The sequence below is a fragment of the Aedes aegypti genome, chromosome 1 (assembly GCF_002204515.2).
Source record: "Aedes aegypti strain LVP_AGWG chromosome 1, AaegL5.0 Primary Assembly, whole genome shotgun sequence".
NCBI classification, from domain to species: domain Eukaryota; kingdom Metazoa; phylum Arthropoda; class Insecta; order Diptera; family Culicidae; genus Aedes; species Aedes aegypti.
The window spans coordinates 3,774,153-3,801,815 of NC_035107.1; the positions used below are offsets into that span (position 1 = coordinate 3,774,153).

The following is a 27,663-nucleotide window of genomic DNA, read 5'->3' on the forward strand; positions in this document are numbered from 1 at the left end:
AACAGACGATTTAAGGAAATTTGCTACTAGCGCCACCCAGCGAATGAATTCTCAATCTGACTTTTCATCGCGAGATATTCATTGGTCTGCTGTACAGATTTACTTAAGACATCAACCTTCTAGCTGATCAGCAACATGAGATACAAATAATTGAATAAAATTTGTTACTTGTGCTATCTAGTGTCTGAATTCTCAATTAAATGGTTCATTGCCAGACACCCCTTGATCTGCTGTCAACTTCTGTACGAAATACTAAAGGAATTTTTAGTATTTTTCTCGGAGACACCTCTGAAAGAACCTCTATACATTTTCATGAGAGATTTTCTGTCGGATTCCTTGGAGAAAGTTTTTCAAAGATGCTTGGAACAACTCAGGAGCTATTCCTGGTAGAAATGTTGGTGGACTCTATCTTTGGGAATTTTTGGAGAAACTGTGTGAATTCTTTATATTCCGTTTCAATAACTCCAATTTGAAGTTTTTCTAGGTGTTAAGGTGAAGATGAAATGAAGCCAAACTTCAAATTTTCAAGAGCACAAATCTGGAGAACCGAACACCCGTTTGAGCTGAAAACTTAATCGGTTGGTGACCAATCGATTAAGTTTTCATCATAAACGGATGTTTGGTTGTCCAGATTTGTGCTCTTGAAAGTTTGAAGTTTGGCTTCAATTCATCTTCACATTAAGTGGATCAGTTACTCAGCCAACAAATTAAACCAAGACGCGTTTCGGATTCCACTTTGTTCACTGTGAAAGAAAAAGGAGGTTCTAAGGAACCGTCATAGAGAATTTGTGTGGTCGCTTGCTTCACCCAGGTTGAAATCCGGGCTAGAGATATTCCTTCAGGTATTGTTTCATATATTTCTCCAGGTACTACTCCTGGGACTCTCTTGGAAATAGTTTAAAATATGCCATCAAAGATAGAACCTGGCGAGGACAAACAATCTAAATGAAATTTATCGAAAATTTTAGCAAACATTCTTGCAAAGAGTACTTCAAGGATCACTGCAGAAATTTTTCAAAGATTCCAACAAGTATTCATATAAGAGTTCCGTTAATTATTTATCTATCCGATATTCCTCTAGAGCAGTGCTTCCCAAACTTTTTCAACTTTCGCCCCCTTGATGCCAATATTTATCTGGAATCGCCCCCCTGATATGTGATTCAAATATTTTGATTAGATGTTGTACGCCAAAAATGTATAGAATCGTAAATACAATAACTATTATGTACATTAAAAAATATTTTCTTGAATATCGATAATCCACAATTATTAGGAATGATTTACTGGACTGTAATTTATAATAGCGATTTTAATAATATCTTGCGTGAATTACTGGCTGCTGAATCTGTTTTCGATACAAGTTCGGCCTGTTTCAACTATTTGATTGTAAAGTAAGCATAGGCGCACACTTATGACGCAAAAAATGAAATGTTTTCCAAACAAACGCACTTCTATTCAAATGAATAATACATAAATATTGTTTGTGATTGTGCCCCTCATAATACGCCACCAGTTGGCGCGTATATGTAATATGATTAGTTAATTGTGAGTCCATATTGATTCATCTACTATCTGCTACTGCTACATGCTACTGCATTTTTTTCAGAAATAGTGAATAATAATTTTTTTACGTTTCTGGGTAAGCTTTTTACCCAATCCAAAAACCACGAGAAAATGCATGAAAATCATTTTTCAACTCATTATCCAATGCAATATATCAAAAGGATATTTTTCTCTAACACCAAGAAACTCAGATTTTTTCGGATGTTCTGAAGGTTCAAATTTGACAACCCTCTGATATTTCTTCAAATCTGTTATTAAATAGCGAGTTTTCCGTCTTCGTAATCAAGCGGTTTATCGTTAGTTCCAGATTGTTATCTGCAACATTTTGCAAAATTTGTTTTGTCTGTGATTTGTACCGAAAGAAATAATAAGAATGAGTGCAACTGAAACGTCAAAATAGGTACTGTAGTTTTTTTTTGTTTAAAGCTGGATGCCAATTGAATAAACATTAGCTTCCTAACCTCAAATTTCCCATACAAAATGTACAGTTTTTCTACAATATATTGGGCATTTGCAAACATTTCTAAAACAATTTTGTACATAAAAAAATATGTTGTGTGTTTGAATTGTTATCTGTGACTCATTCCGACCTTGTGAAAATCTCAAATACCAATCATTCTTAAAACTCACATGATATTAAAAAAAACCTGCATTAATCTAACATTTTGTGTCTGACAATCAACAAGTGTTGTCTATCATAACTCTAAAATTACCATAATTAGAGATTTAATGATCTAAGGTAAAAAGTCCTGGAATTAGGTATGTTTGGAAATGATTGACCTTCAGCTGTATGTCCTCGAAAGGTTGTGAGTTTTTTTTTTTCAAATGCTCCCGTGTTAGCTTTTTCGCCCCTTTTCTGGATTTTTCGCCCCCCAAATTCTGTTTTAGAAATTTTCGCCCCTTGAGCCTGAAAATCGCCTCCAGGGGGGCGAATTCGCCCACTTTGGGAATCACTGCTTTAGACATACCTCCAACAATTGCTCCGGAGATTTTTATCAAGTAAAAGAATTTCTTGGGATTTTTTTGTCTAGATATCCCTAATATTTTTTTTCCATGAGCTCCTATAATGAGTTGTCCAGGTTCCAATCTAAGAATATCACTGAACATTTTCAGTGTTTCTTAAAGACTAGCTAAAATATTTTTCCAGATATGGTTTGCAGATCTTTTAACATTTCATCATTTTATACCGTACCAATAATGGATAGTTATAAGAATATTTACATCTATATGAATAAAAATGGAATGGTGTTCGTATGTCACAAGTTGGCTTGAGAACGGGCTATCGGGTCCTGACAATAATTTCATAGAAATGCTCTTGGCTCCGACGTGTTTGTGTATACAAAAAGTTCAGGATATTCACCGCAAACTCATTTTCACCGGAAAACCGAGAGTGAACGAAACTGTCATTTTGTTTGGGACGTTCCGTGGCGTTTTACAACAGCCTATTTAATGGCTAGACGAAGATTTCCGACCCCACTAGTTTTGATTGTCTTGGAATATTGGGATCCTTAGATGAATCCTGGGGCTTCCTAATGGATTCTTGGGAATGTGCAGTGGAGAATTCCAAACAGACTTCTTCCAAAGACTCAATTGCAATCTTGAACATTTTCAGCGTGTTCCATTCTAAATCTGGTCCATTAAATCCAGGTCAACGCCGTTGGGCATAATGCCGCTTGACATACAATCGTTTGGCATAACAGTTGTTTGGCATAATAGTCATTTGGAATAATGCTCGCTTGGCTACTACAGTGGTACAGTAATTTGTCAGATGTCATGACTTAACTATTGGAACTTTTTTGATGTAGTTCCTTAACCATAAGAACTGTAGTGTATATTGTACAATATTCAGAATTATGAATTGTTTCATGCTAAACGACATTATCCAAGCAATTATTATGCTAAACGATTGTATGCCAAACGGCATTGTGTCATATGGAAATATTCCAAACGATGTAGATCCTGAAATTCTTATATCGAGATCTTTTAAATTTCTAGCAAGATGCTGAGAACTCTTGAAATTCCAAGCGGAACACGGAGAAGTAACAGCGGAAGAATTTTGACGATTCTTGATGATGTCAGATGGGATGCCAGCAGAATCTAAGATTTCTTGCAGGAAGATTCCATGCGGGATTCTACCTATGTCATGATATTCCAAATGGGATCGTAAGAATTCCCTGCGGAAAAATTTTCCACCGTTTTTTGGTACAAAAACAACGTTATTGTCCAATCCAACGTCGATCGCGCGTAATGGCATGATGCCAGATCCGGCCAAAATAATGTCTCGCCTCCGAGAGACTGCAGGAAGGGCAACAGACGCTTCTGAAGGCGGTAAATTTTAGCAAGAATTTTTTGGCGAATTTGTCCATTTTTTTCTTCCTTATGTCTTCCGGAACATCAAACCGTGATTTGGCAACGTAGAACTCCAGCCCCTGTATCTGCTTTGCGTCTGCCTTGATGTAGGTTTCGTCATCCATAACCACAAATTTCGGTTTCGAAATTATGGACTCTCGATACAGCTTCCTTGCGCGGGATTTGGCCGCCGTGTTTTGTTGATCACGTCGGTTCGGTGCCTTCCGGACCTTGAATACACGAAGCCCAGCTCGTTTGCTGAACGAACCAGGCAGAACACTTTACCCTCAGAGCCACGTCACGAATCGAAAGGTTCGGATTAGGCTTGAAATAATCCAACACCTTCCGGGCCTTCACAGGGTCAGCTGTCTTCGATTTCCTTCCACTTCCAGCCCGCCGCTCGGTCGTCTGGGACTCCTTAAAAGAATTTACCACCCGAGAGACAGTAGTATTGGTGATTCCCAGTTGTCTTCTGATAATAAAGAGTTGCATTGAACTCATGTGTTCGTTTTGTGTACATACTTAATAGATTTGATCATGTCACTCACTTGCAGAAAAATCTATTGGGCTTCTCTGTTTCCAATTTACCTAAAGCTAGATGTAACATTATCATGCACCAATTAATTGCCACTAAAAAACCAGATTACCTCTATAGCAAACTGTGTCCTTTTCGAAGCAATAGGTTACATCAATGTGTTTTACCTAGATATTTAATTGCGCAATACGGAAGGTAATTTTTCGTTAAAGGAGTTGGTTACTGGAATGAGTTACCGCAAGATATGTCCAGCGTAGTTAGTAAGGCAGCATTCATAAAACGGTGTCGAGTTTTTCTAGTTTTGTTTTGCAAATTAATTAAAGTTGTATTTTTTTTTCGCGAAAAGATCTCTAGTACATCCAGAAAATCATAAGTACACTTTGTTAACTATAGTATAACAGTTAACTCTCCCTTACTCGATATTCCGTATCTCGATATCGAGTTAGAGAACCATAGTAAAAGTTGGTTTTCATGGCTAACTCGATGATCCCTTGGATCGCAGTTGGATTGGTTTTGTGTTCTGTAACTCGATACCTCCCTAACTCGATGGTCCCTTCAATATCGAGTAAGGGAGAGATGACTGTATCTTGTAACACAAAAGATGTAAGTCTCATGTTACGTATAATAAATAAACAAACAAAAAATGTCCCGAAGATACCTATGGGCTAAAATGCATCAAAGTGGTTTTGACCGTCAATTTTCAGTTTCGTCCCACTGCACAGTGGTCCAGGAATCAGTTTTACGCGGAAAGATGCATTTTGAGCTTTAGAATGAAACATTAGACAAAAACGGTCTTCTACAAAGTTGTTTGTATAAGTTAAGCCCTTTGTTTGGTGTTATTGAACATTAGGGTGGACCACATTTTCATAGAAATTGTGTAACTAACTTTCTTATTTGTAGAAATTATATTATACATGTTTCAGCAAAGTTATAGACCATTGAATTTCAAACAACTTTGCCAAAAAAAGTTTTTTTGTATCTCTTAAATTGACCGATTTAGAGCTTTTTTCCTGCAGTGACATAGGGTGGTCCGAACAAAACTGGTTTTCTGGCTCTAGAGTTTTCAATTCAAATTTCTCATCAAAGTAGTCTATGAGACACTTTTAGAGCTTTAAAAAATGCGTAATTTGGTGAGTGAAGAAACTCGCTATCTCCTTCCGTTCAGGAGTTATTGTTGTTTTTCTCTCAAAAACATGCCTACTTTGATTGTGAATATTTCTGATTGGGGCAAACATAAGAAATATCTTTTGACGGCATTCAAAAGACAAAATAAAATTGTATATTATGTCAAAAAATGACAGATGTGTTATTTTTGTAACTCGAATAAAAAGCCTTGAAAAACAAAGGATTTTAAGCAGAAAAACTTTAATAACTTTTGAACTAAAATATATATCAACAATCTTTTTGCATGAAAATTTGCGTTTTGTTAAGTTCTTAAAGTCGTTCATAGACCGCTTTGACGAGAAATCTGAAATAAGAAAGATAGGGCTCTAAAATTATTTTGAAGATTTTTATGGTATGTATTGCTTCATTATTTTGCATTTTGAGCATGAAAATGAAATTTTAGACAAAAATGATCTTCTACAAAATTGTTTCTAAAAATGTAAGCTTTCATATTGTGTCATTTGAAACTAGGGTGGTCCACAATATGACACATATCATATAATCAACTTTTTTATTTGCAAAAATACTGGTATATGCTCCCAGGCAAAGCGGTAGAACTTGAAATTTTGATCAACATTGCCAAAAAAAGTTTTTCTGTAGCTCAAAATTTGACCAATCTAGAGCATTTTTTCCTAATCATCGCAGGGTGGTCCAAAAAAAATCAGTTTTTCAACTCTAGTTGTTTTAATATTATTTTCTCGTCAAAGTCGTCTATGAACGACTTTTAGAACTTAACAAAACGCAAATTTTCATGCAAAAAGATTGTTGATATCTATTTTAGTTCAAAAGTTATTAAAGTTTTTGTGATAAAAAATATTTGACTTTCAAGAGGTTTTATTAGAGTTACAAAAATAACACATCTGTCATTTTTTGACATAATATACAATTTTATATTGTCTTTTGAATGCCGTCAAAAGATATTTTTTATGTTTGCCCCAATCAGAAATATTCACAATCAAAGTAGGCATGTTTTTGAGAGAAAACCAACAATAACTCCTAAACGGAAGGAGATAGCGAGTTTCTTCACTCACCAAATTACGCATTTTTCAAAGCTCTAAAAGTGTCTCATAGACTACTTTGATGAGAAATTTGAATTGAAAACTCTAGAGCCAGAAAACCAGTTTTGTTCGGACCACCCTATGTCACCGTAGGAAAAAAGCTGTAGATCAGTCAATTTAAGACATACAAAAAAACTTTTTTTGGCAAAGTTGCTTGAAATTGAATGGTCTATAACTTTGCTGAAACATGTATAATATAATTTCTACAAATAAGAAAGTTAGTTACACAATTTCTATGAAAATGTGGTCCACCCTAATGTTCAATAACACCAAATAAAGGGCTAAACTTATACAAACAACTTTGTAGAAGACCGTTTTTGTCTAATATTTCATTCTAAAGCTCAAAATGCATCTTTCCGCGTAAAACTGATTCCTGGACCATAGTGCACTGTGCGACATTCGGGGATAAGTAACACAGCCCTTATAGTGGGTTCCGAGTCAATCGAATCATGAGAATTTAAAGGACATTTCTGGAATCTTTTGGATTTCTTCAGAGATCTTGTGAATGCCTAGCGGGATCTTGAGAATTTCCAGCAAAACCGTAATCACTCTGAGTGAAGCGAGAATTCCTATGAAATTTAGAGATTCCTTGCGGACTTCTGGGATTGCTAGCGGGACCATAAATTTCCAGCGCAAGTGTGAGTGGGATCTCAGAATCTTTGAGAATCAATTAATTTACATTGAGGAACAGTTTGTTTGTAATTGGATAAACAATCGATTTTAGTACTATACTATTTAATTCCAATTGATATTTGTATCGTAGGATAAATACGGATACTTCGACTCCAACTGTAAGGCCGTATTCATTTTCGTGTACTAAACTCGACTCAGTCTAGTCTAATACAGGTCACTGAAGACGGGAAGAAGTATGTGGTCTTTCGATTCTGTTGAATGCTTCTGTAGGGTGAGCGACGGAATCAATCGTGTCCGGTTCGATGGGTTATCAATTGGTGAGCTCGTTTTATCCTTCTGTTCCAAATGAGTCATATATTTGTGAATGACGGGGTTGGTGGTCCAATGACTACCGCTTCTGCTTCATAAGCAGAAGGTCATGGGTTCAATCCCAGGCCCGTCCCTTTCCTCGTACTTTGTAGTTGCATCTTTCACTTGCTTCTATCTCCCACTCTTAATATATCACAGTTGATCTATCATAGTTCATATCATTTGCTAGAACCTGAGACGGACAAAAAAACCGTTTCCCTACGCTTCCATTATTCACGCCTTTCATTACGTCTGATATATAGGCAGTCTGCTAACCAAACAGCAAGCCTCTCTGCCATAAAAATTATCGCCCTCTCACCCTTCTCGCATGAACTGGCGTAGACGCAGTGGTATATACGGTCTACCGTGGGAGCCAGTTTAATGCATCATCAATTCCTCCCCCTTCCTCTCTTTGGTCAGCATTCTGACGTGGCAGGCACCATTATCGCCTAAAAATAGAAGATCACCTGCACTTATACACTGAGGGTGTCTGTTATTTCAAAGCAGTCATCTGATTGGTTCCTTGTGTAAGTGCAGCTGATCTGGCAATACTGGAGTAGCACCCCGGGTAGCCAATCAAGCTCAAGCTCTGGCACAGGACACTGAAAACGGGACTAGTGCCTGGTCTTTCGATTCTGTTGAATGCTCCTGCAGGGTGAGCGACAGAATCAGAATCAATCGTGTCCAGTTCGATGGATTATCGATTGGTGAGTTAGTTTCATTCTTCTAATCCAAATGAGTCATATATTACGTTTGCAAAGAAACGTGTACCGCAAGAATTAATATGGATGTATTTGAACAAAATAATTCAAGCTTTTGAGCTCGAGCCAAATGTTTAGGTTCTTACATCGCTCTGTTGTTGGTCTATTACAAAAATGCCATGATCTCTCATAGCGTGCAGGCAATCCATTCATAACAAACCCGTCTAAATCGTCTTCAAACTATAAATCAATCAACGACTAAACATCATGTCACGATACTTGATTGCCCATCAACTAGAGCAGACCCGGTTCTTTGCCGTCTCTATTTCAGAAGTCATTCCGATGATTTACGAGCCTATTACCCAAAACGATACCAGACAAGCCGATGATGTAGATAAACAACGTAAATCATTATCTTTGAAAGCATGTATTGCCATGTTGACAAGCCTAAAACAGGTGGTCTCACCGATCCACTCGAAATCCACTCAAAAATCGGACAGCCGCCTATCATTCGGTAACTCACACACATCTGGATGCAACTTTGTGCTACAAAATCGCGTGAGATTAGCACCTCACGAGTTGAGCCGAAAAAAAACAACAGCCAAAATGGAATGACCGGTCTACCTCCATCGTTTGTTTGCACGCCGCGATCACTCAGATTAATAAAATCATTTATTTATTTACATTTTCGTTCGCACCTCTCATCTCAACTAGGCTTACAAAGTCTCCATCGTCATTATTTCGCTTATCCATGTTGACGATGACGGTGCACTTGGAACGGAAATAGGGAAGATTGGGATCTCACGAGGAGATGGAGGTTTTGCAATAAAGAAACCAAAATTGAAATAATGAAATGGAACGATCTCACCATTTTTTCATGTTTAACAAACTGAGCAACAATAACGATATCGAATTACATCAATTTGATCACTTCTGAACGAACTCAAGTCATCCACAATCGACCACAACTCTCCCCAAAGGCGCTTGCCGCAAAGGGGGATTGCATTGCAATAAAAATAAATTAGTATTCCCCGTCCGGCATCGGTTTTAATTGGTCGTCATGTCGCACACTTTAATTCCGATTGACTGTTTATGACAGACAGGGCTGGTAGCGACTGGTTGTCAACGATAGGAAACCTCATTCTTGAGAAAGACAACCGAACATAATCGAAAAGACACCATCTTCTTCTTCTTGGCATTACGTTCTCAGACTTCTTAAGGTTCCGCTAAAAACTTAGATTATCGCTAGGAACGTATACTAGTTTGCATTGAATTTCACTCAGAATGCTCAGAATGGTTGGAATTTCTCAGGGTCATGCCAGAGCTCCTCAGGTTCCAATTATCAATCCTCAGGATGCAGTTAGGAAACATTTAAATTCAGAATGGATCCCTCAAAAAATCGTCAAGATTTCGCTGAGAATTTCGTTAAGAACTCTTAGGATCCTGGTGAGAACCATTAAGATCCCTTAAGGAATCTGGAAGATCCCCTATATACAGTTGCTGGGATGCCGCTTCTCAAGATTTCACAGAAAATTTCGGGATCCCGCTAAAAACCTCAGATTCCCAGAAATGCTTGAAGTTGCGATGGAAGTTCCTGAGATTTCATTAAGAATTGTCACCGTAATCTTACGATTTGCGATTAATTTTACAGAAATCTCAATAGTTAAACAGACTTATTATCTAAAATACCGTAATTCTGTAACAAATTCCGCTGAAAATTTTATCGAAATATTGAAGAAAAACTCATGTTATTACCAATTATTATTGAACTATTCAGTTGTTGAAATATCAATGGAATCTGTAGGTTGAGCAGGCGTGCAAGAATTGATTAAGATCCTGCTGGATATCACAGCATCCTGCTAGGAAACCTCTTAAAATAACTGAAAATCCCGACATTATAATGTTTAAGATTTTGCAGGAAAGTATCAAGAGTCCGCTAGAAATTCTACGGATACCACTGGAAATCTCCAGATCCATCCGAAATCTCACTCAAAATGCTTAAAGTTCTGTTGCAAAATCACAGGATGCCGCAGGGATTTAACAGGGCCTCTATCTAGGTCTCTATATAAATCCCAAACTTTACAAAGAGTTCTACTGCATATGCTTAAGATGATTATAGAACGAAACCACAACTCGAATTTTCAAGAGCACAAGTCTTGAGAACCAAAGAGCGCTCCACATTGAACATTTTTCCGATGGGTTAACACCACAATTTGATCGATTTTCAACGCGAACGATTGTCACTCTTCAGACTTGTGCACTTCAAAATTCTAAGTTTGGCTTCGTTTTATAATCACCTTAAGATTTAACTGTAATTTCTTTGGATCACGCTAGTGATCATAAGGATTAAGTTAGGGACCCAAGGATTCCATTTAAATGCTTCTAAGTCACACCAGAAATGTCCAAGATCTATAATAAAATTGTGGGCTTCGTGGCCGAGCGGTTAGTGTCGTCTGGCAGTGAGCGCATCGTGTCATGGGGTGTGGGTTCGATTCCCACTTCAGCCATCGTAACTTTTCGTCAGAAATGTTTCACGGCTGTGCCACTGGAGCATGCTTGTCCGTTGTCTAGTGTTAAGTTACAGTCTGTGCAGCTAAATGGCTGAAGACGGTGTCCGTGTCTATTTTAAAAATAATTTCCATGATCTCACAAAAATTCACAAGGATCCCGTAAAGAATTTCTGCAGATACGGCAGGGATCCCACTACAAATTCTCAAGAATTCGCTCGAAGATCTCGAGATCCCGCTAGGAATTCCCACATTTCTGCAAACACTCAAAACTTTAATGGGAAATCTTTGCCACGATTTTCAAGATTCCATTGGAAATGCTCAGAATCACATTATTAACGCTTAGGCACTAGCAATCTAGTAAGCACACGGCACTGAAGACGGCCTTAAGGCCCAAACGCAGTGATAGCGAAACGGCAACGAAAAGCGGAACGCCGGTTCGCCAGCATGAATCACACCATTTCGATTGAGCTGTCAACGAATGAAAATGAAACAACGGATGAGTCGACAAGTATGTTATGGCTCATGCTAGCGGGTCGATTCCGCTTTCCGTTGTCGTTCCGCAATCATTGTTGTTGTTCATTTCAGCAGTTTTCAGAGCTTTTGGCTGACGAAGGACTTTTAGACGCAACTAGGGTTGTCATGTCTATTACGGCTTAACCAGCCGACGGTGTTTTGAAAATACCTGAAGGTCGTAGACACAAAAGTCAATTTGGACAAATTGAGATGTAAGATTGTGAAAAATAATAGAATCGTTCTGGTGGGCTTCGATCCCCCGACTCCCAATACGCTAGACTTGGTTAACGCGCCCAGTCTAGCGTATTGGGAGTCGTGGGATCGAAGCCCACTAGAACGATTCTATTATTTTTCATAATCTTACAACTCAATTTGTCCAAATTGACTTTTGAGCGGTTCCACAGAAAATGACGACTTTTTCCCAAATTTCATTTTTATATTTTTTGATTTGGATGAAATTTTGCGCATGCTTTCTTTATGCCCAAAAATGGCTTTTTGCATCATCGTTTCGCCATTTTGACTCTAGCCTTACTTTTGAGAAGGGCCTAAGAAAAAAATTCTTAATAATTTTCAAAAAAATATAACTTAGAAACGGTTTGTCCGATCAGTTTGGTGTCTTCCGCAAAGTTTTAGGTTATTGTTGGGACTATCTGGAAAACAATGATACACTGTAAAAAAGAGGTTGTATTATTTTATATTTCGAAAATAAAGCTAAAATCAATTTTCTCAAAAATCGTATTTTTGATTTTTTCTATTTTTTTATATGTTAAAGTAGACAAAAAATGAAGTATTTTGCACAGTGAGTCAAGATGGAGAAATCATGGACAAAAAAGTTATGATTTTTTAAAAAAAGGTGAATTTTTGAAAACTTTTTAAATGTCTTTCAACTCGATTTTATGAAAGTACGCAAAATTTACAACAAAAAAGGTTTACGGGAAAATCAGGCTAACTTTTACCGTTTTAAAGATACCGCGATTTTAATACAAAATTATGATATAATTTTCAATTTTCGGTGGCTCATAAGCCTAGAAATTTGATCATTGTCTGAAAAAGCAGATAATTCTTGACTAAAATGTTTGAAAAAATATTGATTTGGTAATTTTTCATGGTATGAGGCGAAATAAAAAATGTGCCCTGTAAAAATGATTTATTTATTTTTTTAACGAAACACAATTTCAACTTTCAACATTGTGATATTTTGATATGTAATTATCAAGAAAATATGGAACAAAATGTTAAAAGTTAAAAAATAACAAAATAACGAATATAGAGCAATCAATACGTGAAATGCATTTATATCGATTTAAGATAATGAAATATTTCCATTCGAAAACAAAAGCTTTATGAGTAGAGGAGTAACGTGCCCAGTTGTCTCACACAAATATACCTGATGTTTTCTTAAAGTACAGCAAGTTGGTATATTTTTGTGGTCGGACAGAAACGTGCCTAATAATTGTTTCAAGTACCCATGTTGGTATAAAAAAGAGCTGATGCAGCAAGGGCACAAGCAAGTGATAAACAAGCAGGTGATAATCAAGTAAAAAGTAAAAGATAGCTTAGAACAATGAAGTATAAAATGAACACCATCAACAAAGGTTGTGTAAATGTGTTTTCAAAAAAGTGTTCAAAAAGTTACCGAAATCTCACGGAAAGTAATATTGCCAAATTAGTTGAACTAGGATTTGCAGATGAAAATCAGCTTAATAAACAATTTAAAATTTGCGATTCGTGTCGTTGCAATTGGCCAAAAGAACAGCATTATCAAGCAGTGATGACTTATCAAGTAGTGAAGAGGAAGATGTTTTCATGCAAGAGGAAACAATAGAAGCATCAGCATCAGCTTCTTCAATACAGTCAACGGATTCCAATATGAATATTCCTAGTCAGGAGTCATTGGAAGCAACGTCAGCAACTTCAATAGAATCAACGAACTCCAACTTGAATGTTTCTAGTAAGGAGACATTAGAAGCAACGTAGTAATTTCCGAAGATTTGCAGCATGATTCTATATCCGTTAACTTACTTATCTAAAAAATGATTAATTTTATACGCCAAGAAAAGCACTAAAATTTGAACAAAATTTATTTCATGTCCGATGGAGCTGCATCACAATATAAAAATAGAAAGAACTTTTCTAGTCTTTGCCAATTTAAGAAAAACTATGATATAGATGTTGAATGGCGCAACATCGCATGGCAAAGGGCCCTGCGATGCATTAGGGGGAACAATAAAACGCATGGCTACAAGGGCTAGTCATCCCATCAAAAATGCCAAAGAATTATTTGATTGGGCTCAAAAGCGAAAGGAGGAGCAACTAACATTTTTTTTTCTTATGCAACTACAACATAGTATGAACATATCAAGGAGCAGCTTAATGAACAATATTCGAAAGCAATAACTATTCAGGGAACACAAAAATACCATTCATTTATTCCAGTTTCCGTAGATAAAATAGAAGTTAGGCAATTTTCAAACTGTAATGATTGTAAAAAATATGTAAACATTATGAAAAAGTAGGAAATCTGTATCAAAATAGGACGTTCCATCATTGTATAAGAACATGAAATAAAATGCTTTCAGAAAAAAATATTCTTTATTTTATCAACTCGAAAAACATCCGAAAACAACCAACAGTTGTGAATTTTCAGTAAATTTAATTTTAAAATCCCTGTATCTCGGAAACGGTAGCAATTAGCAAAATTTTCGCAAATACCTTTTTTGTTGCAAATTTTGTGTACTTTCATAAAATCGGGTCGAAAAGCATTCAAAAAGACCATATTGAAAAATCAACCTTTTTTAAAAAAATCATAACTTTTTTGTCCATGATTTCTCCATCTTGACCCACTGTGCAAAAGACTCCATTTTTTGTCTACTTTAAAATATACAAAAAATTGAAAAAAAAAAACGATTTTTGAGAAAATGGATTTTTAAGCTTTATTTTCGAAATAAAAAAAATACAATTGTTTTTTACAGTGCATATTTTTCCCAGATAGTTCCAACAATAACCTAAAACTTTGCGGAAGACACCAAACCGATCAGACAAATAGTTTCTGAGTTTTAATTTTTTGAAAATTGTTAAGGCTTTTTTTCTTAGGCTTTTCTCAAAAGTAACGCTAGGGTAAAAATGGCGTACCGATGATGCAAATAGGCATTTTTGGGTATAAAGAAAGCATATGCCAAATTTCAGCCAAATAAAAAAATACAAAAGTAAACCGACATTCGAATTCAAATCGAACCGCTCTTTTGTGTCTACGACCTTCAGGACTTTTTAGAGTTAAATTGTTCCTTGAAATATTTCCAAATTATAAATTCCTCAAAACTTTATTCGTCAATATTTGTATAAAACTAGAGAAAATTACATACCAATAATTATGGGCATTGAAAACAAGGCTTTTTGTCTACCTTTATCAACGAGATTTTTAATCCTGGGCTAGTTCCTCTCGGGACCAACGGCTTTACTTCCCGTCCGAAGGAAGTCGTCACTGATTTTTTTTTTTGAGCTCGGATAATTTTATTTCTTTGACAGAGATTCGCACAGCCAAGCGGTCATAAACTGAATTTCAACTGATATGTCAGCATAAAACCAAGTTTGTATATAGCAGCACCTTTGAGTGCCGCTAAAACCAATCGTCGTCACCTTCCAGTCGTCGCGCGGTTCGCCACCGTCAGAACCACCACGCTGCTGTTGTAAGCGAAAAGCGAGCTTTTTTCACCAGTGTTGTACAAAATACAACAGCGCGACGACTGAAGTGTTAACCGAGATTTTCATCCTGATTTAAGTGTGTATCTATGGGATGGGAGTCGATCCCTGGTCCTCGGCGTAAGAGGCGTGTGTTCTAACCACTACACCCGGTCCTTTCCCGTTTGACGTCTTTTTTCAAGGGAGTTTTATGGAAAATTGCGGAGCTCGTTCCGAAAATCCTGAATCAGAATCTGAAAGGAATTCCTCCACGAATTTAGTTCAAGATACCTTATGAGGAAATTCAGGATGATGAGGAATTCCAAAAATAGTTCCTAATAGATTTCTAGGATCAATCCCTGAGAGAATTTTAGAGCAATTCCTTAGAAAACCTATGGATGAATTCATGATGCCGTTTATATGAAAATGACTGGAAGTATACCGGGGAAATCGGCGTATGAGGAGAATTCGAGATTTTCCTGGATAAATCTCTTAACGAATTTGTTCTAAAACTCTAGGTTTAAACTTTTGATGGTGTTTTTGGAAGAACTTCTGTAGGAATCTTTGGAAGATTGGAAGAGTAACTGTTTTAGAAATTAATGGAAGAGTTGGTAGAAAAATCTGAAGGAAATTCTGAAACAGCATTTGGAAATTACTGGAAATAGTTGTGTTGTATTTCCTTAAGAAACTTCTCTTCATATCAAAAGGAAAATCTGTGGAGAAGCTTTTGGTTGAATCCCTGCGAGAATTGGTTGGAAATTTATGGAAGAATGCCTGTAGGAGGTTGAGGTTTCCCTGGAAGACCACCTTAACATTTTTTTTTTCAAAAACTGCATACATACATATCGAAGTGTATCGAAACCTCTTATCAAAATTCGCCACAAGAAATCGGGTTCAATTTCATAGATTTGCCTTAGAAAGCATCCATTCAATACGTAACGCTAAATTTGAAAATTGGACCCCCTCCCCTCCCGTTACGTAATTTGTGGACGACTCACACCGCGCGCCTATCGAGGTCTTGATGCTGGATGATGTTAAGGTGCAAGAAAAAATGGCTCAAAAGTCAGAACTGAAAAAGCAGTTTTCTCCTTTTAAAACAATAAATTGATAAAAATAAGAACACACAGCCTTTTTATTTGGCAAATAAAAGAGCTGTGTGTTTTTATTTTCTTCGATTTGTCTATTTAAAAAGAGAAAACTGCTTTTTCAGTTTTGACTTTTGCATCATTTTTACTTGGGCCTTAAGCCCAGGGATTGAATTTTGAGAAAATTAAGACTATCTCTCACTTATTGCTCTCTGAAACAATCATGATCCGCAGAACATCATGAGAGACAGTTTATTATCTTCAGTTACAGCTAGTTCGGGAGGTGCATGATAAAACCCATCTGAACAAGCTCCCAACCTGCAGGATAGTATTGCTATCGGATGTTTCGAGATTATCAGATTATCACGCCTGTAAAACTAAACACCAACCCAATGGTGAATAAGCGAGAGAAATGAGTTTTGTCATCGCTCTCTTTCTTTGGGGCTCTCGTTCGCTGTTTTTTCTCGTTTAATCTTACTTTGAAATCAAATGAGAACGAATTCTGCAATGCCTGGCTAAAACGATTTATAAAGCGTTCATGTGGCGATAAGTGTTCTATATTTTGTAAGGCAAAATGTATGGATTTCGATAGCCGAGTTCGTTGCGTGTGGAATAAACTTTTGGGGATTTTTGTGAAGAAATCCTGTAGGAATCGTTGGAAGATCTCCTAGAGTAACTGTTTTAGAAATTGAAGAATTGGTAGAAAAATCTCTGAAGGCAATCCTGGAAAAGCAGCTCAATTTTTTTGAGTAATCTCGATAGAAATTACTAAACGTAGTTGTGTTGGGTGGATGATACAAATTATGAAGAAATTCCTCTAAATACCCAATGGTAATTCTCTGTACAAGTTTCTGGACGAATTCATTGGAAATCTCTAGGGGAATTTCTGGAAGGATGCTTCGAGGAGTCCCTACAAGGTTTTCAAAAGGAATCTATTTAGAAAATTAATAGAAGAATATACATATATTTGTAGAGAAGACTCCTGAAATTAATTCGAATACTCATTAATCCAATGGGAGTATGTTAAAAACTACCTTCAAAAATTTCTCCTGAGATTTTTCCGAGAATTTAAAAAAGAGAGTTGTGTTGATCTATCTCATTATAACACTGTTTACAATAAATATCGAAAATTTTCAAAGGAGTCTTTCAAGAATTGCACCATAAACATTTTTGTTTGATGTATCGCATGACAATATTTACTCATCTTCAAAAATTCAGCATTGTTTTTTCATAAGGGCTTTTCTGTATTCATCGATTTCTCTTCATCGTTGCTCTCGCATCGTCGCATTCTTTGTGGAGGATAACAGTTGAAAAACTTGCGTCAATCCGTTGACTCGTTCTCACACCATTTCGTGACATACATATACCACTCTATTTATATTTATATAGATTTATCTATTTTAGCGATGTTATTAGCGAAAAAGAGGATTGATGAGGAGAAATCGCTCATGTCAGTTAACTCCTATCGAAGTAACAGTGTAGAATTGACCACGTAACCACGGATACCGATTCCAAAATGACCAAATGGGACTCTGCAGTTCAGCCGAGGAATGCAATAATTTCCAAAATCATGAAGTTTGATGTGGCACATGAGCATGAGCATGATTGACCATCCGTAGTTGCTACTTCTGTTGCTGCTTCCGAATGCAGGTCAATTTGGGGATTGGAGGAAAATGTTAATGTGTTACTTGCTTTATAGAAGCCGAGGAGTCCTTTGCACTGCCACAAGAAAACACTGGGAGTTTGGATATGGGATAAAGTGGACACTTTGTTTATGCTATATCTTTTTTATTTATTGATAAAATCTTAAACGGTTTTCTGTATATCGTTTAACTAATGTTATGAAAGTATGCGATCTTACAAAATGCTTTTGGTTGAAGAACTAAATAGTGTTTTCCAAAATCTCCTTAGAAAAGCTATTCGTCAAAGTTAAACATTAATTTTCGCAAAAAAAATCCTTATGATAAATCTTCGAGCTGTTTAGTAGAATACCTATAAGTAGATGAAAAAACCGAATTTAGTACTATACCATTTAATTCCACTAGAGTTTGTATCCTTTGACAGATACGCGTATTTCGACCTTAACTGTAAGGCCGTTTTCAGTGTCGTGTACTAGACCTTATTTTTATGAACAAACTGCATGTTGGTATCCTTTACTATTCTACATAAGGTATAGCTTCAAAAAAATCAATCAATGGTGGAATTATTCATACATTTATGGCCATATTTGCTGATACACCATCCTTACACTCCCAGCAAAAAAGAAAAGTAAAAAGCGCGTTCAAAACTAGTTAAGATGACTAAACAAAATGGATTTGTATAAACGAGAGCTAAATCGTGAGTTATAACCGCAGTCTGAGGTAAAAAATATTACTATTTAGGGTTGTTTTACTAGAAAGTCTCATACTCGCATATTTATCGATCTACAGCAAATTGTAAACGTTTTTCTCCATATATTTCAATCGGTAAGCTAAGAATAACATATTATGAAAATAATATGTGAAAAATAAAATAGATTCTATTACAGCAGTGTTCCCAGTTTTGATGATTATAATTGTGCTTTGAGATGTCATCTAAAAATAAATAATTTGTTTTTTATTGTGCTTTAAATGTGACGTGGGGCCTATATAACGAACTTTGTGAAAGCGTAAGTTGTTTCTCATGTTAATTCTATATTAGCACTTCCGTCAGGACGTACTTTAAATTAAAAAAATCTTCTCATATTAGTTCTTTTTAAATTTAAAGTATTTTCCTTTAAAAAAATCGGCGAAGAATGATTTTATTATATCAGTAAAACTGTTGCTCCTAAAATAACTAAATAATATCCAGCAGGCTTCTGGATGATGGTGCTTTCAGAGAACAAGCCTTAATTGGAAACTAAAAATAAAGATTGTCGAATATTTCAGCCAATTTCAACAATTATTGATTTCGATAACCTCTAAAAATCAATCTTTCTAAACGTTGTTCCATATTCGTGTGAAATTTAATTATTTTGGATATTTTTAATTATCACAACATTGTACTAAATTAGTCGAACGATGTCCAGAAAACCAACTGCAATTTCATTGACAAATTGAAAAGATACAGTATGCACAAAGTGTGAACTTTATAAAATAAACAGTCCTTGAGGTATTCCATACCAGATAATTTCCAATACTTACAACCCGAATGAGGTATGACTAAGCTCTGCATAAGAGGTAAAATACTTCAAATAATACCTTCTGCATATTCTACAAACACCAAGCTGATAATTAGATCAGGTATTGTAATACCTAAATTATACATGATGAATTTTCATATAAAAGTGTATTTTCTAATAGTAGCTCAATACCTCTAGAAGTCCTTAATAGCTATCGAATACCAAAATGTAGCATTTTTAATTGTTTTAAACATTTTGACATAGGACTACGTCTTTGTTTTCTATATTGGGGTGCACTTTAAAAGTACGGAAAATGAGACATGTAACGAAATTAGGGGAGATTTTGAACGTTAATAACTCAGTTGTTTATGAACCAATTATTACGATTTTAGTATCATTCGATCAGAAATGTATCTACGCATCTTTAGTAATATATCCGATAAGTGAATTATGTTGTTTAACTATTGAAAATTTGATAAATGTTGACCCCTTTCTTATCCAACCAATCACGTTTGAGCATTTTTCGACGGTATCGCTTCCCACTATAAAAGCAAACGGGTTCCTGCTTCTTCCCTCAGTCTTGTTTTTGCGGTCGGACGTTGAACACGGTCTGGCGAGTCATTCTCGCTTTGCTTTTGCACCCGCGTCACAGTCCAATTTGTGTCGTCGGAAGAGGAAGACGCAAGATTGATTTGCGGCGGCGATGACGATGGCTTGGGCGCTTCTCCGAGCGGCGGACTACTGCCGGTCGGAGAAGCGTCCAAGCCATCGTCATCGCCGCCGCAAATTTATCCGCGCTCCCAGATTTCGACTCGTGATAAATTCAGCATCGGTGGTTAAGAAGCAAGCCCTTTAGGAGCCAAATACCAGAAGCCCCCAGAGTTGCTGATCCGAGGAGCTGCTGCTAATCGAGCGTCGGACTAATGAAATCGCTCAAGATTTCAAGAGTGAGCATCGTTTCCAGATTTCGACTTGTGCCCGGGGATCCAATACCCGTTGCTATTGTGCGCCATCCACGTCACGAACCATTCAGCTGGTTCGTCGTATAAGCAAATTCCCCGTTTGACCATGGCAATCAACTGATAACATCCCGTAGTGCTATTTATCTGTGTCCGTATCGAGGCTAAGAAAGCCTTCGGCCCTTGTCAGGGCCATCAAATTTGTGGAAAAGAGTTGAAGGAATAATATTTCCGACCTTATTACATCTTATATTCCTCAATTAATCTCGCAGCTTCGTACAAAATTTAATTTGTCATGAATAATTGATGGCACGACAATTTGAGACTATTCTTGGACGCTGCTGCTGTGCCGTCGGGGTGAGTGCTCAACATTTCACAACGATTGTAAACTAGAGTGGCATTTCCAACAGTGTCTTTGATTTGCCATATTTAGTGGGAGCATTTCGATTATGAAAATTATCACATGTAACAAAATTGCGACATATTTAGAATGGTTTTCAAGAGAAATTCTGATTGAACAATTTTCATCATTTTGGCACCCAATAATCAGAAATTCACCTTCATACTAAAGAAAACTATTGATTATCAATAGCTAACTAGAAAATATTTAGTAAATGTCAAGCATTCCAACTATTCATGTTTGATCAATTTCTCACGCATTATCATTTTTCGCAATTTTAAAGTAATTCTAAGTCCAACACAATATTGGCACATACCCATTTTCCAGATTGGTCGACTAGAAGAGAAGAGCACGAATGGGAGGAGCATCATCTGCTAATCTAAGGGTTTAAAGCATGCTTCCTTCGCCGGATTCGGTTTCATTCCATTTTCGCTTTCGAGCTGGTAAGAGCTCCTCCGAACCTGCTTAGCGAGGAGCACCTCGTAGCCAGAAGCATGCTGAGCTGTTGATCAGCATCTGATTTATGAGATTTCGGCTTGTGATAAACTCATCTGTGGTGCAGTCAAGAATCAAGCCCGATTGGCATCATTACTACTACCATCACTGCACCAGTATCCGCTCATGTTCTAGTAGCCCGCTCACGAGTTTTAAAAGTAAGGTAATTTGAGTAAATACGCAAAAGATTGTCCACAGTATAATTCAATTTATCGATTTGAATCGTCTAGTGGCTATAGTTTTCATATTTATTTTGTTTGAACTTATCTTTTTTCGGTGTGAGCGGGCTACTGGTACATGAGCGGATACTGGTGCACTGATGGTACTATTATTAGACAAATCGAGCGTCCGGCTTGTGGTATCGCTCAAGATTTCAAACTTAAGCTACGTTTTCAGATTTCGACTTCAGCCGTGTGATCTAATACCTGTTGCTGATGTGTGCCATCCACACCACGAAACATTCAACTGGTTCGTCTTATAAGCAGAGAACTTATACAAATTTCTACACTTGCGTTGGGGATTCTTCGTTTAGCCATGGCAATCAACTGGTAACATCCTGTAGTGCAATTCATCTATGACAGCATCCGAGCTAACAAAGCCTTTGGCTCTTTTCAGGGCCACCAAATGGGTGTAAGAGAGTAACAGAGTAATATTTTCGACTTTATTTATTACATTGCCAAGCAATGAATAATATTTCTCTCAAACCATAAGATCAACAAAGCGATGACTGAAACTTTCATTATAATCCTCGAATAACTTCCTATAGACACATTGCTGATAAATTTTCTTTAATTAGAATTACTTAGATTTTGCTTCAGCATGCTGAACAAGCCTCAATCACTACTGTTCTTTCCAATGCTACCATATATTTCATAGGAGGTTACTAATATAATTTCAAAATGATCATACAACCTGAAGTGAAATTTCACATTTTCATAGATAAATATGACGAATTCATCGGATAAAGATAATGTATATTTGGGACATGATTAAACGTGCACTTGGCTGCAAATCGTTATATGCATAAATATTTACGAAAGTTTCGAGCACTGAAAACAGTATGAAGTCAAAACGAGCAACAAGAACGACATCAAATTCAGTTAAATTAACCATCGTGGTCCTACGTCACCAGTTCGTACAACCTCTTAGGGATGTACCCTTATAGTTTTTTTCCAATATCATTATAATACCAAAATGAAGCATTGACAACTGAACAATACCTAATTATGATATGATACCAAAATATGGTATGCATAAGTTATTGCGAGATATTTTTTACTCCTCGGGAAAGGATAAACGGTTTGTGGTAAACGGTACATATTTTATTTGAAATGAATACGTGAGCATACACACAGAAGAGCAACATCGATAATGCGGTTGTAAAACTATCAAGGCACGATCCAGATTTCGTCGCTCGCCAGCGAAATGAGCATACAACAGATTCAACGGGTCAAACACTACTCCATGAAGTTCGAAGTGACACATAACAGTATTTACTCAAACTGATCCCGGGAACGGTTGCACGGAAACCAGGATATAGGTTCCAAAGTGGCCAAATAGGTCCCGGGCATTGAAGCTTACCCATAGAATGTAAGATCTTTAAAAATTACGATGTTTGATATGTCGCATGACAACGTTTACTGATTTTCAATAATAGACCTCGGAGCTAGTTGGTCGGAAACCCGGGTACCGGCCAAATAAGTCCCAGACGTTACACAAGCTTTCAAAATCATGAAAAAAAATGCCACGTGGCAATGTTGACTGATTTTCAATGATTGACCCCAGATACCGATTCCAAAGTACCCAAATTTTGTGTACTGTGCAGCTTAGCAATAGCTTGCAAACATTTGCAAAATCATGAAGTTTGATGTTTCGCATGATAGTATTTAATCACCTTCGAAGATTTACTCCGGAACCGTTTCCTCCTTGAAAACCCGGATATCGGTTTTGGCCGCATTAGGCTAAATAAGTCCCAGGCGTTGTAGCCCACCCATAGAATGTAATATCTTTCAAAACCACGTAGTTTTATGTGTCACATGACAATGTTTACTGATCTTCAACAATTGACATCGGAACCGGTTCCTCGAAAACCCGAATACCGGTTCCAAAGTGGCCAAATAGGTTCTGTCCTGTGCAACTCAGTCATAGAATGCATTCATATGGAGAATCATGAAGTTTGATGTGTCGCATGATTCACTCACATCCAAAATGGCCTTGGAACCGGTTCCCCGGTACATCCGGAAACTGAGATCCGCGCCAATGATGGTCGCCATGATGGTCTCCTAGACATCTGTCCCATCGTTATAGAGCTGATAATTGTAAAAACTCAGATGATCCCAAGCATTGCAAATCCCTTTTTTGAAATAGGCCATTTTGAAACAATCATCTGGAATAACTCCGGAACCAGGTGGTCAAGCCCTCAAACTAAAAGGATACGCGTTCCTTTTGTCAAAATTTGGTTTCAAACTATTCAAAAACAGCAAAGGTGAAAAACTGACAGCTTTCATTCCTATTCACCTACAACAAATTTGTGAAACGAATGATATAGTGGTCCGGATGGTATATGCTACGACAGGAACAACGTGACATATCACGATCAATTTGATGTTTACACTAGTAGGTAAATTGCCGACCTTGTTAATTTTGTATAGGTACCGTGGACTACATTAAGAATTTGACGGTCCCTCGAAACAGTTTTCCAAAGGAATTCTGTTCCATAATTTATGTCTCTATGAGTGGCTGCAGACACAGTTTTAGTTAACAAGTACAGTAGAAGACTTTCTAGAGACTTGCACTAAAATAGTGATCTAGTCTCTTAAAAGAGATTGGCTACCAGCCCTGCTTGAATAGTAGACCGGCGGCCGACGGGTGAAGCCACCCATACATCGCGCTTCCCCTCCCATTGCGTCACGTGTACTCCTTCTCCTTCGAAGCGTCGCGTCCCCGCGCGTCACGCAGCAGATATAAACCTTGAATACAAATCACGAAGCGACCTCTCGGACGGCGGCGCCTACTTTGCTGCTGCCGAGTGGTCGTCGTCGTCAAGTTCCGGCGAATCATCGCCGTCTCTTTGAAATGCTATCTATTCAAAGGGACATAAACTTGCAAATGCTGATAAGGACTATCGAAGTGGGCTATGAATTTACTTGGAATAATGGTAATAACCGCGCTCCAAGCACGTGTTCGTCGTGTTTCAAGAGTGATATCTGGAGAAGTTCGGTTTGAGCGGGACTTACCTCGTAATTGATGTACTGCTTCCGCCATTCTGGAGTAATGTGCGCGGAAAGATGTTCTGCGAATTTCATCCTGCCGGTTCAAACCTCAGAAGCTTGTTCCGTCAGTCCGTTTGATTGCTCTTCTTCGCTTCACCACATTGAAACCACAGGCCTGCTTGGTTTTCTATCTTTATACGTCAAGAACAATGACAAATCAATTCATACGCTTCGCAGTTGTCACTCTACGAATGACGAATTTATCACAGCTTAAAATAAGACACGTGTTACTATTTAAAATTCCGCCGCTTGTTAGTTATGTATAAAGAATATCAGTCTGCCGCCTGGTTTGTGATCTGTGGAAAAAGAAACAAAAAAATAGAATTCTTGAATTAGTCTAACATCTTGACGTGTGTGGAAAATAAGCGAGGTGATGTTTTTGGCCGGTGCCATGTGCCAAATCCGAAACTGCAAAGACCGGATCAAGTGGAGCAATTACACGCACTCGTTGCCGTCGTATGGCAGTTAGGCAGCGCATATTACTAATCTAGTTGCTAATTGATGGGGATGTAAAATCGCGTTCATTTCATGCCCCTACAGGCGCGTAGCATTTCGATTTCTAATTGAGTGAGACATAAACGCTAAGAAGGCTGGCTGGTGGGCAGTCAGGAACGGAGCCAACGACGCAACGGTTCTGGTCGGTAATGTGATCAGACCAGAAGCAGTGCTTTGACTGGCTGTTGAAAGAATCCGATCATGCTTGGTTGACGAATTTTGGGGTGAATGCCTTCGAGAAGGTTAATTATGAAAAACTTTGCGCACAAAAATATCTCCTTAGAAAGCTAAGTATCAGAGAAATATCAAGCAAATCGAGTTGTATATGTAAGTTTTCATTATACATAAAGTCTACACGAAATATAAGATGAGTAGGCGTAGAAAGATATACATATATACATATGAATGTTAAGAGAGGTACAGAAAAATCAATCTAAGGAGCCAGGATTGAATAATATTTTTTTTATTCAGTTTTTTCGTCATAAGTAAAAAAATGGGCTTCTTCTCTTTAAGAATTTTGAGAAGAAGTTCGCAATCTTTAAAGAGTTTCCAGCAATACGCGACAGTCTCTTTTTTTTGCGATTTGGAAGGAAACCTTGATTTTTTTTGGTCATTTCTGGAAAGAGATTTCCCACGCATCGAGATAAGCGATTACTTTTCTTCTCAACAGCAAACCAGCCTTAGTATTTAAAAAAAATGCTTGGATTTATGTTGAGTGTTGATAATTGTAACTTGAGTTACATATTTTAATTTCTAGATCATAAATTGTTTCAACTTAATACTTGCGGTCATTTTTTTTTATTATAGCGAAGCTGGCGCCACTCGTTTCATTGACTGCTGATTTATCACCCAAACCGACGACACAACAAGTGGTAACCCTTTTTTTTCATAAACCCAAATAGCACGTTAGTTTACTTATTACACTCATTCAGAGGCGCGTCCACGTTCGCATCCATGGGTAGGACAAACGTTAGCAAATATTTTATGCACAATGAAGCTAAGAATAATTTCAACTCTGGACTGTAAATTCAGAGTTTTTATGTTTGAGGAGCTCAAACGCAAAAGGGTGTATGTGACATTTTGGTCGATTTTGAGTTGAGTTGATGAAATTCTACTGTTACTGTACAAACAATTTGTTCAAGATCCCACAAGAATTCATTCCTGATTTTCCCAATGAGAACCACAGAAATGGAATTTTTCCAACGATTATTTCAGATCTCATCTGAAGAGTGTTGTTGAAAGGCTTCAGAAATCATTCCTCCAAAAATTATTTGATAAATTTTTCAAGGATGTCCCAACTTCTCCAATATTTTAGCTAGTGATTCATCCATAGATTTCTGTGGGACATCCTACAAGATTCCTGGTCAAAACATCTTCTAAACTTCAAAAATGTTCATTTCAATGAAAATAATATAAAATTTCAAAATCTTGTATGGTGCAGTATTGACAAACATCAATAAACTTCTAGTTCTAGACAAGGATTTGGACATGGTATAATCCTGAAAGTTAGTTAGGATACTTAAGATATATCCCTAAACAAGATTTCTTAACCAAAACTCGTACCAATTCGTTGATTTGGTTGAAATAATTGAATTTATGTTAGATATCAGGAAATTCCTTAGGAAATTGCATACATTTAGGCGTTTTCTGCGTTATTCTTGAAATTTAAACATTCATTATTTCTATAAATATTGTATTGTTAAGAATTTGGCAAGCATATTCGGATTCAGGGAGCTCAAATTCATTATGTAGAGTTGTTTTGAAAACTAACAATAATCGCATTGATAAGTGATCATTTTCACCCCGAAATGAGATCTCCCGATTTTTTATTTTAGACATATTTTTTAGCACTAATATTACATTTGTTAGAAAATTTCGATACTTTAGTCAATGAGGCTCACCTTCATACTTGTTTTCCTGCATTCAGTTATTTGGCATTGTCAACATTATAGAAATCAGACAAGAAAAACCGTGAAAAGTGATCAATTTCACCCGAAATTACGGTATCAGAGAAATATCAAGCAAGCTAGCAAATCGAGTTGTACAGTAATACCTCGATATAACGTAACCTCGTTATAACGTAACCTCTTTATAACGTAACTCGATATAACGTAATTTTTACCTCGATATAACGTAACTTTTTTTTGGCTCCCATTTATTTTTCCAATTTGAATTAAATCATGGTTTATGAACTACAAACTTCAAACTACAACAAATACTAAATCAAAGCAATACAAGGGTTTACTATAACTGAATACAGTCATAAATGGATATCAAGTGTGCTAGAGGCTCAATGTTAAAACCAACATTTTGTCATTGCTGTACATTTGTATACATCATTCTTCTTTATTTTTGTTGCATTTACGCTGCCACTGGAACCAAGCCTGATAATCACTTCATTTTTTATGAAAACTTTTATTATTATTGATTTAGACTAAGCGTTCAAAAGACAAGATCAAACTCAAATTTGTAAATTTAGTTATTGCTTTAGGAATTCTCACAGATGTTCTTCAACTGATTTCTTCAAGAATTCGTTATTTCTCCTGGAATTTTTCCATGGATTTTAGTTGAAGAATCATTCGGAGGATGCCTCCAGAGACTCCTCTAATAATTTCTTCGCGGACTCACCTTAAACTCTTCTAATATTCATGTGTAAAACTTAAGACATATCCTTAAAATAATTCCAACAGGCGTCTCTCAGGAATTCCACTAGTAAATATCAGGAAGGTATTCACAATTAAAAACCTTTGAGATTTTCTTCCAAAA

General features: G+C 36.8%; 1 protein-coding gene across 1 annotated transcript in view; it reads right to left on the reverse strand.

Annotated features, from left to right (window-relative positions):
- The window catches only part of LOC5574521 (xenotropic and polytropic retrovirus receptor 1), a 104,954-nt gene that overhangs the window by 16,534 nt on the left and 60,757 nt on the right, over positions 1-27,663 (reverse strand). Inside the window, exon 2 of the mRNA XM_001655122.2 lies at positions 24,367-24,698. Within this exon, the coding sequence (XP_001655172.1) occupies positions 24,367-24,435 (69 nt within the window). The 5' untranslated portion in view covers positions 24,436-24,698. The remainder of the gene's footprint in view (positions 1-24,366; positions 24,699-27,663) is intronic.